This window comes from Hipposideros armiger, unplaced genomic scaffold (genome assembly GCF_001890085.2).
Source record: "Hipposideros armiger isolate ML-2016 unplaced genomic scaffold, ASM189008v1 scaffold_0, whole genome shotgun sequence".
Classification (NCBI taxonomy): domain Eukaryota; kingdom Metazoa; phylum Chordata; class Mammalia; order Chiroptera; family Hipposideridae; genus Hipposideros; species Hipposideros armiger.
Genome location: NW_017731350.1, coordinates 4,134,995 through 4,149,392, shown reverse-complemented (window position 1 = coordinate 4,149,392; position 14,398 = coordinate 4,134,995). Strand labels below are relative to the sequence as shown.

The window sequence follows — 14,398 nt, the reverse complement described above, 5'->3', positions numbered from 1 at the left end:
AGTCATGCAGCTGTCTGGGGATGAGGGTTCCAGGAAGAGGAAGCAGTCAGTGCAAAGGCCCTGGGACAGGTATGCGCCTGGAGTATTAGCAACAGCTCAGAGGCCAGTGCTGCTGGAGCAGAGTGAGTGGAATGGGCATGGTTGGTGAGGGCCTGACTGTTACGGGTCTTCCTGTCCTCTGTAGGACTTTGGCTGTTCCTGAGATGGGAGTGACATTTCACTTAACATTTTAGCAGGATCACTCTGACTGCTGTGTTGAAAAGAGCAGTGGAGCAAGGACAGAAGAGGGTGACTGGCTGGGACACTACTGCCGTAATCCTACACGAGGTGACCGTGGCTTGGACAGGAATGGGAGTTGGGGGGGGGGTGGAAAGTGAGGAGATTAGAGCTCTATCTTGCAGGGAGGCTCAACAGAACTTGCTCATGGGTGGTAAAGAGAGGGGTCAGGGACGTCTTCAAAGCTTTTGGGCTGAGCAGTTAAGACTGGAGTTGCCACTGGCTGAGATGGGGAGACTGAGGGAAGAGCAGGTTTTAGCGTGGAGGAGGGTCAGGAGCTTGGCTTTGGGCCTGTGAACTCTGAGGTGCTTATTAGGTACACAAATGGAGATGTACATGCAGCCATCCGTTGAGTGCAGGGAAGCTGGCTGGGCTAAGATCTAAATGGGGGAGTTGTCAGAGGTGGCACTTACGGCAGTGAAACTGGACAACAAGGTTAATATATATAGATGGGAGATGTCTGGAAGCTTTTGAACACTGGAAAGGATTCACAGTGATAATTCTCCTTATAGTCTCCTTATCAGTTTATTCAACTAAACCACAGAGAGAGATTTCTGCAAATGCAATTGTATTTGTTCCTGTGACTTCCAGACAAGCAACTCATATCACTTTCCCTGCTTCTTCCCACAATCCTCCCTGTATCACTTAACATTTTCATGCTTTATCACTTGGGACTCAGAGACTGTAGAGCTGGTTAGGTGATCTGTGAACACTGCTTTTTCCAAGTCCATCTTGAGCTGGAGACTTCCTAAACAATTATGAAGCTAATCACGTGAGCTCATGAGAGCTGTGACAAGCGGTGTCCTTCCCCACACACACTAGAGGCTGACAGTTGCCACAAAGCCGTGTAGGGATGACAGCCGGAATCACCTACAGCAGCTGACCTTCCACGTTCCCTAAGAGAGATGCACCACGGTGCCAGCAGGTTGGGATGCCTGATAAATATTTGATGAACGTCATATGACAAAGGGCTAATTTCTCTTATAAACAAAGAGCTCCTACAAATAACAGGTGGGTGGGAACCCTTAAAGTTTAGATATAAATATGCAATTCTCAGAAGAAAATCGCCTGGCTAACAGCCACGTTAACAGTGTCCAGCCTTACTCATCATTAAAGAACTGAGATTCAAACAGTGAGCTCTCATGGTTCCAAATGAATGAAGATAAAAGTGAGTGAAGGGCCTGGCCAGGGCACGGGGAGGGGGGCAGAGGCGAGTGAGGAGGGGACACGGTTCTCTCTCTCCGTGACTGCCTCCTCTCTGTCCCTAGGTGTCCATGTCACTCCTGTGGCTTCTGCTGCTTCCTCCATGCAGGGGACCTTAACTCCCAAGCCAGCCACTCTCCTGAGCTCCACTTACACATTCCTAGTGGCCTCCCCTTCTGGACATTGTCAGGATACACTGCAGTCCCCTTGTTTTTCACTTGCCTTGAATGACATGCACTATCTTCCCCAGAGACCAGCTTGCCCTCTGAAAGGAGGCTACCGCTAGTCACCTGCTCCACGGGACTCAGAATCGCTTTTATGCCAATCTGCGCCTCACCTCTCATATTCAGCCATCGTCAAGTCCTGTCAGCTCTTCTGCAATCTCTCCTTTAATCCCTGCCTTTCCATCCCCCTAGTCCAGAAGATGGGTGGGGGACTCACCGAGCCGTTGAGGCCATTTTGAGTGGCTGTTTTCTTCACCTCCGGCTTGGACGCAATGACGAGGTAGGTTTCGATGCCCTTCTCATCTAGGTAATCGCAGCGGCTGCCCCCATCGCCTGGCTCCACGTCAAACTCTCCTTTCAGGCAGTTCAAGGTGCTCTGGGAGATGTGAACGCGCCTGCATTGCGGCCAGAGAGGCCCTGAGCACAGGCCGGAGGGCAGGCCTCACCCGACCCCCAGGGGACAGTCAGCAGACAGCGGCTGGACGAGGCTGCTGCTCGGGCCTGCGTCTCTGGGCAGGTGGGGCGGAGGCCAAGTAGAGGCAGTAAGGTGTGCTGCTACCTCGAGCAGTAACAGAGGAGTCCTGTGTGGGCAGCGCGGCACCTGCCCCTCTCTGAGCCTCAGTGTCAGACACACGTAAGACAAAAATTTTGTCCTCTCAGGCTGCTGAGAGTATCAAGTGAGAAGAGGAATTAAAGTCTGCTCTGAACTCTAAAGCCATAAGGTCCGATTACTACCCACCTTGAACCCTGAAGGATGGATGGGATGGTCCCCTCCTTTGGCCCTCACACCTGCCCACTGGGAAGGAACACGTGCTCACCCAGGGATGCCACCGGCCTCCATTTTGTTGGCCACCGTGACGTCGGTAGACCACACGTCGTACTGCCAGCGCTTCTGGCCCAGGACGCCCCCCAGCACAGTGCCCGTGTGCACCCCCACACGCATGTCCACTCCGGTCTTCGTCTTCTCCCGCACGTACCTGCCGGGTACACACAGAGAGGAGGAAGGGTCAGGGCATGCCCGCAGCGGTTGCCAGTCCCCTCCCCCTGAAGGAGGAATCCTGCACAAACTTTCTTCCCCTCTGGGCCAAGGAGGCCGACCAGATGCCCCACAGCTTTCTGCCCGCGTTTTAGCTGAGTACACAGAGTGACTCTGCCCCCAGCCCTCTTCTCCCAAGGGACCTCCAGTTGCTCTCTTCCAAGTACCCATTTATTTATTCGTGCAGGTGTTTTTTTCACTGAGCATCTAGCATATGCCCAGCACTATGCTGGGTGCTGCATGTGCCGAGGGGCACACAACTCCTCGCTTGAGAACTCCAGGAAGGGACAAACACGAAATTCAGAATTTTGCCTGATGGTGAGGGGAATGGAGGTGAAAGTTTCTAATCCTGAACTACCGCCCCCTTGGGGAGAGGCAACATTTGTCTCCAGGCCAATACCAGAGGGAGCGCCCACCAGAGGCCTTGAGTGGCCAGGAGGGACCACAGTGGGTTAGGGTCTCCAAGTCCACCTGCAGCATAACAACAATGGAGAAGAGTGAGGGGAGGCAGAGTTCGCCATCCTCACAGCTCACAGGAGTGGAGACAGGAGCCTTGGCTGGGAGCTCAGAGACCAGGGTTCTAGTCCCGTCCTGCCACCCCACATGTCTGGGGACCTCAGCAGAGTCACTTCACTGTGATACTTTGACTTTCTAATCTGGGAGATGGGCGTGGTGATCCTGGAACCTATATGCCTTGGAGGGTCATGGTGAGAAAACTCTGAGACGAAAAGGGGGAACATGTGGAGGAAAATTCAAATGTGGGGGGGGCCTGATGAATTTCATGACAACTGCAACTTCCAGAAGAAAAAAAATGATGTGGACTAAGGCTGGAAAAGCGCCCCTCAGAGGCTGTGGAAGTCTTGCAGTTTCTCTCAGCTGTAAAGTAAGCCAGGACCCTACTTTCCAGAGCTGGGACTAAGCGACCTACTAACCAACGCCACACCCCACATTACATCACCACATCCTACGTTACACGCCTGAACAGATCCCTCCGAGGGGGCCTGGGGGTTCTGGGCCCACCATGAGACCTGCACAAGAGGCCTACTTCTCTCATGGGCTCAGGCGCCCCCTCCCTCCCAGAGGCACCCACTTACGAGATGGCTTCCACCATGGCGAGCCCCATGAGGATGGAGCAGACGGCATGGTCCTCCCGGTAGTCAGGCAGGCCACAGATGCAGTAGTAGCAGTCACCCAGGATCTTAATCCGCAGCTGGTGGTATTTCTGAAAGGGCAGGGCATGGGCTGTGGTCCTGTGTCCCTCTTCAGCAGGGAGGCGTGGCAGAGAAAGCACAGGACGGACAGGTGGGCGGGCTCCATGGGAGTCTGGGCGGGCCCCGTCTGGAAAGCCCGGTGAGGGTCGGGTACTCACGGCCGCCAGCTTGTCGAAGCGGGCGAAGAGCTCATTGAGCAGCTTCACGAGCTCCTGGGCGCTGCAGGCAGAGGACAGCTGGGTGAAGCCCACAATGTCGGCGAAGAGGATGCTGCAGAGGAGGGAGGCCAGCGGCAGTGAGGTCCAGATACACGCATGACGCCACCGCCAGCTCCAGATCCAGCCCCCGGCAGCCAGAATCATGGCAGGGGGAGCTCCTTGCTCAAGTCCCAAAGCAGTGAGACCCTGGCGCTTCCAGGGTGAACTCAGGGCTCTGACAGAGCTAATCCTTGTGGACTTCCCTCTATGGGCCCCCGTCCCCATGCCACCTCACTCTCCTGCCCAGGATGAAGGCGACCTTCCCGGAAGGACATGGCTTTGGGCCTCAGTGCTGGCCCTGAATGGCTGGGCAGCCTCCCAGACATCACTTCCCTGCGCTGGGTGATGTCTGTGCAACGATGGGGCTGGACCACCAGCCTACAGAGCGTCTCAGCCCCAGTGTCCGTCAACAAGGCTGCTCCCGCAGTGGGGGCTCACACTGTGGGGATGGCCCTGCTTCTAGTCCCCAGGGAAACTCTCGAACCTGCAGTGCTCGGCCGGCCCCACGAAGCCCCACCCCGTCCTGCTCTGGGCGCCCGTGCCCGCAGCTGGCACACCTGACGTTCTCGTGGCGGTACATGTACATGGTGTTGAACTGCTGCTGGTCCTTCTGGCTCTCGTCCTTCTTCATGTCCTTCAGCATCTCGTCAGCCACGTGCTTGGGCAGGATGGAAAGCATAAGGTTCTCCTGTGGGAGGAAGGCGAGCGTGAGTGGGGAGCGCTGGGTCCGGCCTGTCCTCTTCCGGGGGCAAGGTCAGACACTTCCGGGAAGAAAGACTCTGATCTGGGTGACAGATGTCAGCCAGGAACCAGCTGATGCCCGCCGAGGCCTCAGAGCGCAGACCCTGCCTTAGGAAGCGGCCAGAGGCCCAGGACAGGCAGCTCCTCTCACTGAGAAGGCTCCGGGTTGTGGCCAGAGCACCTTCAGAGCCCTGACGCGAGTCAGGAACCTGGGAAGAAATCCAAGCTTGGCTTGGTGCCTCCGAGGTATCCCCCATGCCACAAGAAGTGTGAGGGTTCCTGCGTGGACCCACTCTCCTCTGCTCCTGCACTGTGCGCCCTAGAGAGTAGGGCCTCTCCTGTGGGTGGGCAGCCAAGAGGCCCCCAACAATCTGAGGTTGTACCGGGCCACCCCAAACCCATCTCCCCTGCCAGCCAGAGGCAGGGCCTCAGCTCCCCTGGTAGTCTGCTGTGGGGCAGCCCTCCACTCTCCACCAGGACAGTGCAGACCAGAGCCCCCACCTGTTCACCATCGCACCAGAGGGAGGCCCCTGTCTCCCATGTCTGTTTTCATGGGGAAAAATCAATCCACTCTCTTGCAGTGAATCACACGGTGATAATGAGGCGAGTCCTGCCTCTGCCCAGTGTGTCTGGCACAGGATCCACCCTGAAGCACTTACAATGGTTATTACTATCATTCTCCCATTTCCAGCAATGTCCACTGTTAGAAACCCCTCAAATGGCATCACTGCAGCTCAGGAATGACAAGCCAAAATAACCCCAGTGTGCCCTCCCTGGTTCCACCTGAGCCTAGGAAACAGACATCAGGTATCCCGGGTCCCTGCCGGCAGGGCAGAGGGAATGCGGGGGACACAGAGACCCCCACTGTGTGGTGAGGGGAGCCCAACACAAAGGATCTCAGGACTTCTCCCAGAACCCAACTAAACCAGGCACATGGAGAAAGCTCTCAGCTTCGGAAGATGAGCCACCAGGACAATTTTCAAAGCTAGAGATCCGGGGCACAGCCAGCTCTCCGGGCAGCCTAGGGACAGCTGCCGGAGTCCCGAGGGGAGAAGGAAGGGCCAGCGGGAGGCCGCAGTGAGCACCAGGGCTGGGGCGGAAACCCAGGGCTCCCAGCCCACCCTGAGTGCAGCCCTGGTCGGTGCCAGGGGGCAGGATAGGAGGGCCGGTGGTTCAGAGCCTGGGCTCTGGACCGGGGGCCTGGCTCAGTGCTCTGCCCTGCCACTCGGTCATCATGTGATACCAGGCAGTTACTAAACTTCCCTGTGCCTGGTGTCCTCGTTGGTAGAACAGGAGGCCTAGGTGACTCATTACCCTAAAGCACTTAGAACAGCGCCTGCACACAAGCGCTCAGTATATTAGCTATTCCTGTGTCACCTGACATGTTGCTGAGGGCGTCAAGACAGCAGGTGTATCAGAAAGACGAGGCCTAAACTTCCCCTAGGCTTCGAAGTTGGCCACAGATCTTCATTTTTTTTCATTATGAGTTTCAGTGGGATGCCCAGGGCAACAGAAAACCCCTTTGGTCGCTCAGCCAGGGCTTCCATGCAAGTCTCAGGCTTACTCTGTCGCTCTCCCCGCCCCCAGGTATGCATGCAGGTGCGTGCTAAGGGGAGGCAGAGGCAGATGTGAGGAGTGTGGGGAAGGCCTGCCAGGCTGGGGAAGAGGCCACTCGGGTGTGTGGGCAAGGAGAGGCCGTGGGACCTCGATGGTTAGGAAAGTCACAGTGCTGTGCTGGTCTCCCTGCCAGCCCGCCTGCAGCAGCCCGAGCAGCCCAAGCCCACACGGCCAGGCCTTTCCCGCCTTCTCAGGCTCGTCCTCAGAACCCTGTCCCTCCACAAAAGCCTCTCTGGGTTCCTGTGGAACCTGAGACATCAGAGCCAAATTCGGTCCTGTGAGGTACTCCATGCACCCAACCACAGTCCCAATTTCCCTGAAAACAAGCCAGGCCTCCTCAGGGGTGGCCCGCATGCCCTCCTGGCACGGCCCAGGCTCCAAAGCTGTCAGCTAAGGCAGGATCAAGGCAGCCGCAGTAGCAGCCGGTGCGCTGGAAGAACACGCAGCCTTGGAATTCACAGCAGTGAGGAGGCCATGAGCATAGCTCTGAGCTAAGCTCTGGGGCTAGGATGTGGGGAATTGTCACTTCTTGCATTATATCTTTCTGTAACTTTTTTCCAAGAGCATCAGTGATTTCTGAAAGCAGAAAATCATTAAATGTCAATGTTTTAAATAACAAGAAAGAGGCCGTGGTTGTCAATTAAGGTTACCAATCGGCTCGTGTGGTTTACTGAAACTTGACAGTTAACCTCAAGAGGGCTAAGCAGGCAGAATCCTCCTTACATCATCCTGAAAAAGTGAGATTTAAATAAGAAGTAGGCGTACACAGAAGAAAAGACAAACAATTTGACAGATGAGAATGGACCGAAACAGGCAGCTGCCAAGGGACTAGGCAGGAAAGAACATTCTAGTAGGCGGAGGTCAAAGGGAGGAAAGGGGCCAAGTGGGCAGTGCAGGAGGGGCCACCCTCCCCTGCCAGCTGCCCTCCAGGGCCAGGCCCACAGCACAGCCCCAGGATTTTTGCAACGGCCAGGCTCTGCTCCTCCTCTCCAATCCACCGTCCAAGTGGCCTCCGTGCTTCTCCACAGCACCCGAGGCCGTCCTCACGCCTGCCTTTTGGGTCCCATCTGCCCTGCTCTCCTCCGTGGTCCATCAGCTGTAGACAAGTTCCTTCTCGCCACCTCCACGCACACCCTTCAACCACTACCTCACATGCCCCTCTGGCCCTGCCCAGGTGTGTTCGTCCCCCTTTTCACCCTCACCCACTTTACTGATGCTGACCTTATCTGCCCTTATATTTCAGAGATCCCAAACCTTTTCCTAGATCCCGTTTAGAAGTGTGTGATGTTAGCTACAGATCTTCTCTAAAAATGCTCATATGCACATAGAGGATCTCTGACATCCATTCTCAGAGTCCAGGTTAAAGACCATTATAGTGCTCTTGGAGAAGGAAGGGGGCTGGGATCCAGGCGCACTTGTCTGGTGGGTCCCACAAGGGGGCACAGGAGTCACAGGGGTGGATAGGAGAGGGGTCACCAGAGCAGTCTCAGCCTGGCAGGGCCCAGCACTGAGGGATGTGGCTTGGTCTCCCCAGCACAGGGGCACAGCCTGATCTTCCTAAAATAGCAGTTGCTATATGTTTCAGGAATAAGAATGTTCCAAGCCTCTGACCCATTAATGACTCTCCTGGGAATTTATCCAACGGAAATAATCCAAAAGAAGTAAAAAGATATATGTGCATAAAGAACTTCATTGCAGCATCACTCACACTTGCGGAAAAAACTGTAAGCAGTCCAAATGCCCGGCAAATGATTAATTAAATTGTGACATGTCCTTTGGACGGAAGATTATGCAACCTTAAAAATGATCTTGATGAAAAACTGTTGCAACAAGAAAGTGATGAGAGAGAAAAGCAGGACCAGAATTGCATTCTGTGAAGGTGATACTGATATATGTACATCTAAATAGAGGAAGAAGGAAGGATAGGTGCAAAAGAGAAAAGGGTAACTTAATTTGGGGGACGGAATTAAGAGAAAACTTTACATGTTTTTCCAAAATGCTGTATGGTGGTTACACCGCTGCTGCTTTTTAAAAATACTTTTTAGACTGGAAATAAACATAACACTTCCTGTTGCCTCCAGCAGCAACCCCGACCCCAGCTTATCCCTAAAAACCAGTTTTCTTAAAAAGAAGATCCTTACAAGGCTATTGGGCTGGCTCCAGACTCCTCTTGGATAGAACCTGAGAGGGGCGGCTGATTGATGGTCAGGTACAAAGCAAGGAGGAGACCTCAGCCCCACAGCAACACGGGGGGAGGCAGCGACCCTCGGGGAGCCAAGCAGCAGAACCACCACCCTGGATGGCTTCCTTCTGCAGTGCTCATGAACATAGCAACTCACCAGGCAAACAGACACTACCGACTAATATCAAAATCGTTCCTCTTTGCTAAAACTTTCTCATCTATCCTGTATTTTCATATATGTGTAATACTGCCTGCATTGCAGGGGACGAGGCATAGAGGGGGTAAGTGGTTTGTCCCAGGTTTCTCAGTGAGTGGCAGCCCCAGAACTAGAACTAGAACCCAGGGCTCTCTGGCCACTGGAACAGAGGAGCTTTTCTTCCTCATCAAAGGACATGTTTTTCTCACACCAGTTCTCTCATCTGCATTAGATGTTGTTCTGCTATGAACGTGAAGGAACAGAGGTACCCAAACCTTATCAAGTTAGGACCTGGCACCACTGCTCCAGAAATCCCGATCAGGGCTCTTCTGGGGGTGAGCCCACTCACAGGAACCCTCGTGATGTTGTGTGGGGACATCTGGTCAGCTACTCCTGACGCGGGTCCTCCTGGCAGAAGAGGACCTGGCTGAGACCTCTGTGGGTGTCTCAGCATGGTGGCCCAGGTGCAAACCAGACCACCTCAGGGCACTAGGGGGAGCAGGCTGAGTAGAGGCAGCTGCTGGAACTGCTCCTGGTGGTCAGCGGAGAAGAGAGGGAGGAGGGGGCTGCCAGGTGGGCTTGAGGCGGAAGCTTCGGCTCAAGCTGGCTCTCCACCTGACAGACCCTGACAGGCTGCGCCTCCTACCTGAACCTCAGCTCCCCTCCTTCTCACAGGCTGACGCGACTCACGTTGCATTCAAGTCTGGAAGCACCATGGTAGGAGAGCTTGAAAAGAAGGATTTGAAGGATGGGGAACAGAGCGGAAGGGCGCAGTCACGCTTGTGTGAGGGGAGAGGCTGATGGGTACACCCAGAGCAAGATTCTGCCTGCCAAGCTCACTGTTGGAGACCCCTGCCTTCAACGCTTTGTCTGAACAGGAGGCAAGACCCTCAGCTGAGGACCTGGGGATAAGAAAGATGCAAAAAACTGGAAACTCAAAGCCAGTGGACAGGACAGCAGTGAAGAAGGTGGAGACGGCCACACACCTCCAGAAACTTAGACTCATAGTGTCAGATGCAGCGGTCCGGTGTCCACCCAGGTCCCTCTGGGAAAACCATGACCTGCTGATGGTCACGCCCCAAAAGAACTGGAAGTGGAGGAAGGTGTGAGCAAAGTTTGTCACAAACTAACAGGAGGTGGCAGAGAAGGGGGGAGGGTGCTCCACAATTTAGGTAAGATTTTATTTTTCTTTTCCCTTAACCTTTTTTTAGTTTTAAAACCAGTTTTTCTGTAATGCCATTTTCGAAACTGAATTGAAACTGGTACTCCATCTCATTAAAACTCCTGGTATGTTGAATTCTAATGCTTATTATTCACTATGTGAATTCTTGTGATCAGCTTCATGTGATGACCCCTTCATGTCATCTCTCCTTTCTAAAAATGACAGGTGTGCATGGAAGCCACCTTTCTCAGGACTGCGCCTTTTCAGGCACAAGGTGCCCTGAAGTTCTGGCACGTGGCTTCTTCACTCTTAGACTATGACTTTCAGTGGTGGGCCGAAGTCTTCTCGAAAACTGCAATGTAAGAAAATGACATTTCCTTACCTTGAAGCTACTTTTAATATCTGATGGTCTGGACCAAAAGAAGGAATATCAGTTGGAGGTTGAAGAGACAGATAGGAAGATAATAATGACTAATTCCAAATGGTGGCTTCACTGAAGTGACAAAGTATTTAAAAAAATTTAAAAGCCTGTCAGAGAGAAGAGGTGTGGCCTCATCATCCAAGGCTTTAGGAGGCGGAGCAAAGGCCCCTGACCTGGGGCTAGGCCACTAAGGCCCTGTGGCATGTGCTTTGTCCCTTGGTACTTGGTTCCTCGTCTGTATGGGTGAACGCTTAGGCCTCCTTCTCTGTTCAAAATGCTCAAATTCCTCCAGAAAGAAAACTTCAGAAGATACAGAGGTTGTGTTTATAAAATGTAGGACATGTCACTAGGATCATCAGTTAATATGGATTTCACTACCGAGTGATGTGGTAAAGTCTACAGGATGAAATTCAAAAGGGTAAAGGTAATAACTTCTATTTGGGTCCCCAAAACCAAGTACAAGAGAACAGGATGGGAGAAGCATAACGTATTAAGGATGGGGATAAAACAGTCTGACCATTTGAGATGTTACTAGATTCTAAATAAATTCACAGCAAAAAGGGGAGCCTAAACAAGCCCTATGGCCCTTAACAGAAGTTAAGGTCCTGAAAGAGGAAGGGGTGGACCTGCTGGGTCCTTCCCCACAAGGAAACAGATCGCCTAGACCTTCATGGGACCGACCATGAGGTGAGGGAGCCCGAGGCCGGAGATCTGAGGGTGGGATGAGGGACTGGGAATCAGCCCGGAGAAGAGAGGGCTGTGAGGCATCCCAGAAAATTCTTCAAGTCTGAGGGAAGCTGTTGTATGGAAATGGGGTGAGACTTTCTCTGGGGGCCCCACGAGAGAGAGACCTAATGAGGGAAGGCTGCCAGGGAACAGACTGTCGCTTGCAGAGGAGGAAGAATTTTCTAAAAGTCAAAACAGTTCAAATAAAGAATGTGCTGCCCTGAGAGGTGGTGAACTCCCCTCACTGACACTGCGGCGTGAGAAGGCCACAGGAGGGAGTCACCACAGGACGCAAGGCTGGCCCAGAGAACAGGGGATCCTGCCAAACTCTGGGAGTCGAGGCCTGAGGCACTGAGACGGGCTCCACATAGAGGAAGAAGGCGGTGAACTGTTCCACACGGCCTCTCCCAGCCCCGCAGCGCTTTGATGGCTATCCTAAAAATGCACAGTAATAAAAGTCAAGGCCCTAACCCTCTCTGGGGAAAGAACCAAATGAGGTCCAGAAAGAAAAAGAACAAGCCCTGATAGTCTCCAGTCTGCTTCCTGGGTCGAGGAAAAACTGCCCAGATCCTGGGGAGAGGCCCCCTAGGCCTGCCCGGGCGGTGAGCAGACCCGGGGTTGGGTAGGGGACTGGCTGAGCAAGGGGACGGTGTCCTGGTCCCTGGGATAAGAGGCCACAGCGTCCAGGGGCAGGGTGCTCGGCCCTCTGGCCTCCTGGGGTGGGACCTCATCTGCAGGAAGTTATTTGCTGAGCTCTCAGGTGAGCTGTGAGGCCCTGGCTGGGGCGGTCTGTCAGCAGGGACTCAGCCCAGCTGTGGGAGGGAACCAGTCGAGCCCCTTCTCCTCAGCCATGACTCATGCCTGGCCTCGCCTTCTCCCTGGCTCAGGACTAGGACAGAGGAAGGAGGCCAGTGCTGCTCCCAGGAGCCCTGAGCTGCTACAGCTGACACTCTGATGAGGCGTTCAGGAGTTAATTACAGCAAGATGGCCGGCAGGGACTTGGAGAAATGAGCTTGGCTGATGAGAAGCTAAGTTTCTACAACATCCTTGTACAAGAGGCAGAAAGAGGGAGGCTTACATGGAGACACCGGCGGTGCCTAGGTGGCCGTGTGTGTGTGTGTGTGTGTGTGTGTGTGGTCAGCTTGTCTGAGGATGTGTGTGTCCTTGTGTAGGCCCATGTGTGCCCTCCATGTGCTGTGTACACACACACACACACACACACACACACACACACACACACACACACACACACATTACATGTCACTACAACCCATCATAGGCTGTGAGCAGACTCACAGCTGTCCACAAACATGTCTGTTCCTGTCCTGATTTATCCAGATTCCTGGAGCTTCCAGACTTGGAAGCTATAAGGTCACTGGACCGTACCCGGTGCCCATCCTGGCCTGACCACCTGAGCAGAGAAGGCACAGGAGGAAGGAAATAAAGAGGAGGAGGAGCTGGCCTGCTAGTCCTGGGAGGCCAGAGCCCAAGCAGCCACAAGTGACATCTGGAAACTTTGTGTACGTGGCAGGCAGTTGCCATGCAGACTAGGGGCCACACGTGCTACCCTCATCCAAAAGACATAGTCAAAACCTCAGTCACTCGAAGAACAGTCCCTGGTCATCTATGCAAGTATTTGAGCTAAATGCTGGGAAGGTCAAAGGTAAACAGCACTCCCAGGAGCTCGGATGGGCAGGGCAGTTGAAGTCACATGCACTGACTCGTCTCAGGGGGCAGGAGTGCTTTGCTGTCTGCAGCCAAAGGCTGTGGGAGCTCAGAGGAGGGAGAGCCTGGGTAACTAAAAAAATAAGCGATCTTTCAACAAGGCCCTCCAGTGTGAGAACAGGCTCTAAGCCAGCATGCCCAGAGTCCCCAAGGTTGATGGGCTTCCAGAGGGAACCTGAGCCACCATTAAGCTCGGTGGTAGCGGAGCCAGGCCGACCAACCACCACCGGCCATGTCACCTCGAACAGCACAAAAATCACACAGACCCAGGGTCAGCCCAGAACTCTCACCCCGCTAGAGCGGGAGAGGGGACACTGAGTGTGTGGTCACTTACCTGAAGCCCATGCAGCCTCCAGAGACAGGGGCCACTGTGTGAGCCAAGGTGACTGCAGTCTCAGGAGACAGCCCCCTTTGGGCCCAAAGAAGGCCACGTGTGTTGGTATCTGGAGCCCTCAGCAAGAGTGCTTGGCACAAAGGTGCTCCTTAGAGGTTTGGGGAGTTAACGAGCTGTCAACTAGGAGATCTGGCCCAAGGGGCAAACATCACCCTCTAGACTAGAACTAACAGAACTTGCAGTCACGCTTAATGTTCCAGAATCTGTGCTCTCCAATATGGTAGCCACTAGCCACACGTAGCTACTGAGCACATGAAATGTGGCTACTGCAGCGGAGGAATTGATTTTTAGTTTTTAAACTTCAGTTAACGTAATAGCCACACATGGCTACTGGCTACCATCTCGGATAGTGCAGCTCTAGAACACTGTAGCAGCTAAGTACAGCGTGTGTGGCAACACCAAGGGACAGAGAGCAGCTGCCTGGAGCACTGAGGTCACATCTGTGATCCGTGGGATGGGACAGGAGCTGCAGTGTCCGCGTGGGAGGCACACACCACCTGCTTCCGTCCTTGACACGGAAGCAGCAACTCAATGAACCCCAGGCCTGAAGGCCCCAGCAAGCTGAACACACAAAATCTCCACCCCGAAGGTTTATGGTGGTTTGGCCCCACTCCCTTTGCCTTCTCCCAAAGGGGCAGTAAGTCTTGCCTGAGTTTCTTCCAAATGCTGCTCCCACCTTCCGTTGCTCTCTACACACTGCCCCAGCCACCACTCCAGCCCAGCCCCAAACCAGTTTCTAGTGGGTTCCCTGACTCCAGTGTTTCCCACACAAGGGATCAAGAACAGTCCTCAAATGGAGGCTTTGTCACCACGCATCACACTCCATCACCTCCCACCATCCCCCACCACCTCACTTCACATTAACCCCATCTCTGCCTTCCACTGGGATCAAGGCTCCATTCTCCCCACCACACATTTGCCAGCTCCCCTCCCTCTCTGGAAAAGCCACGCAAGAATCCACCTCCATCATGTTCTCTACATCCAACTCCGAACACGCTTCTAAGAGTCTGCAGCCCGGCGGCTGACC

At 54.0% G+C, this 14,398-nt stretch overlaps 1 protein-coding gene across 3 annotated transcripts in view; it reads right to left on the bottom strand.

The window, feature by feature from the left end:
- The window catches only part of ADCY3 (adenylate cyclase 3), an 87,259-nt gene that overhangs the window by 14,926 nt on the left and 57,935 nt on the right, over window positions 1-14,398 (bottom strand). For all 3 annotated transcript variants that reach the window (XM_019647180.1, XM_019647356.1, XM_019647272.1), the window contains exons 4-8: window positions 4,765-4,895; window positions 4,109-4,220; window positions 3,834-3,961; window positions 2,522-2,680; window positions 1,921-2,098 (exon numbers count right to left, since the gene is read on the bottom strand). In XM_019647180.1, coding sequence (XP_019502725.1) covers window positions 1,921-2,098; window positions 2,522-2,680; window positions 3,834-3,961; window positions 4,109-4,220; window positions 4,765-4,895 — 708 coding nt within the window. The remainder of the gene's footprint in view (window positions 1-1,920; window positions 2,099-2,521; window positions 2,681-3,833; window positions 3,962-4,108; window positions 4,221-4,764; window positions 4,896-14,398) is intronic.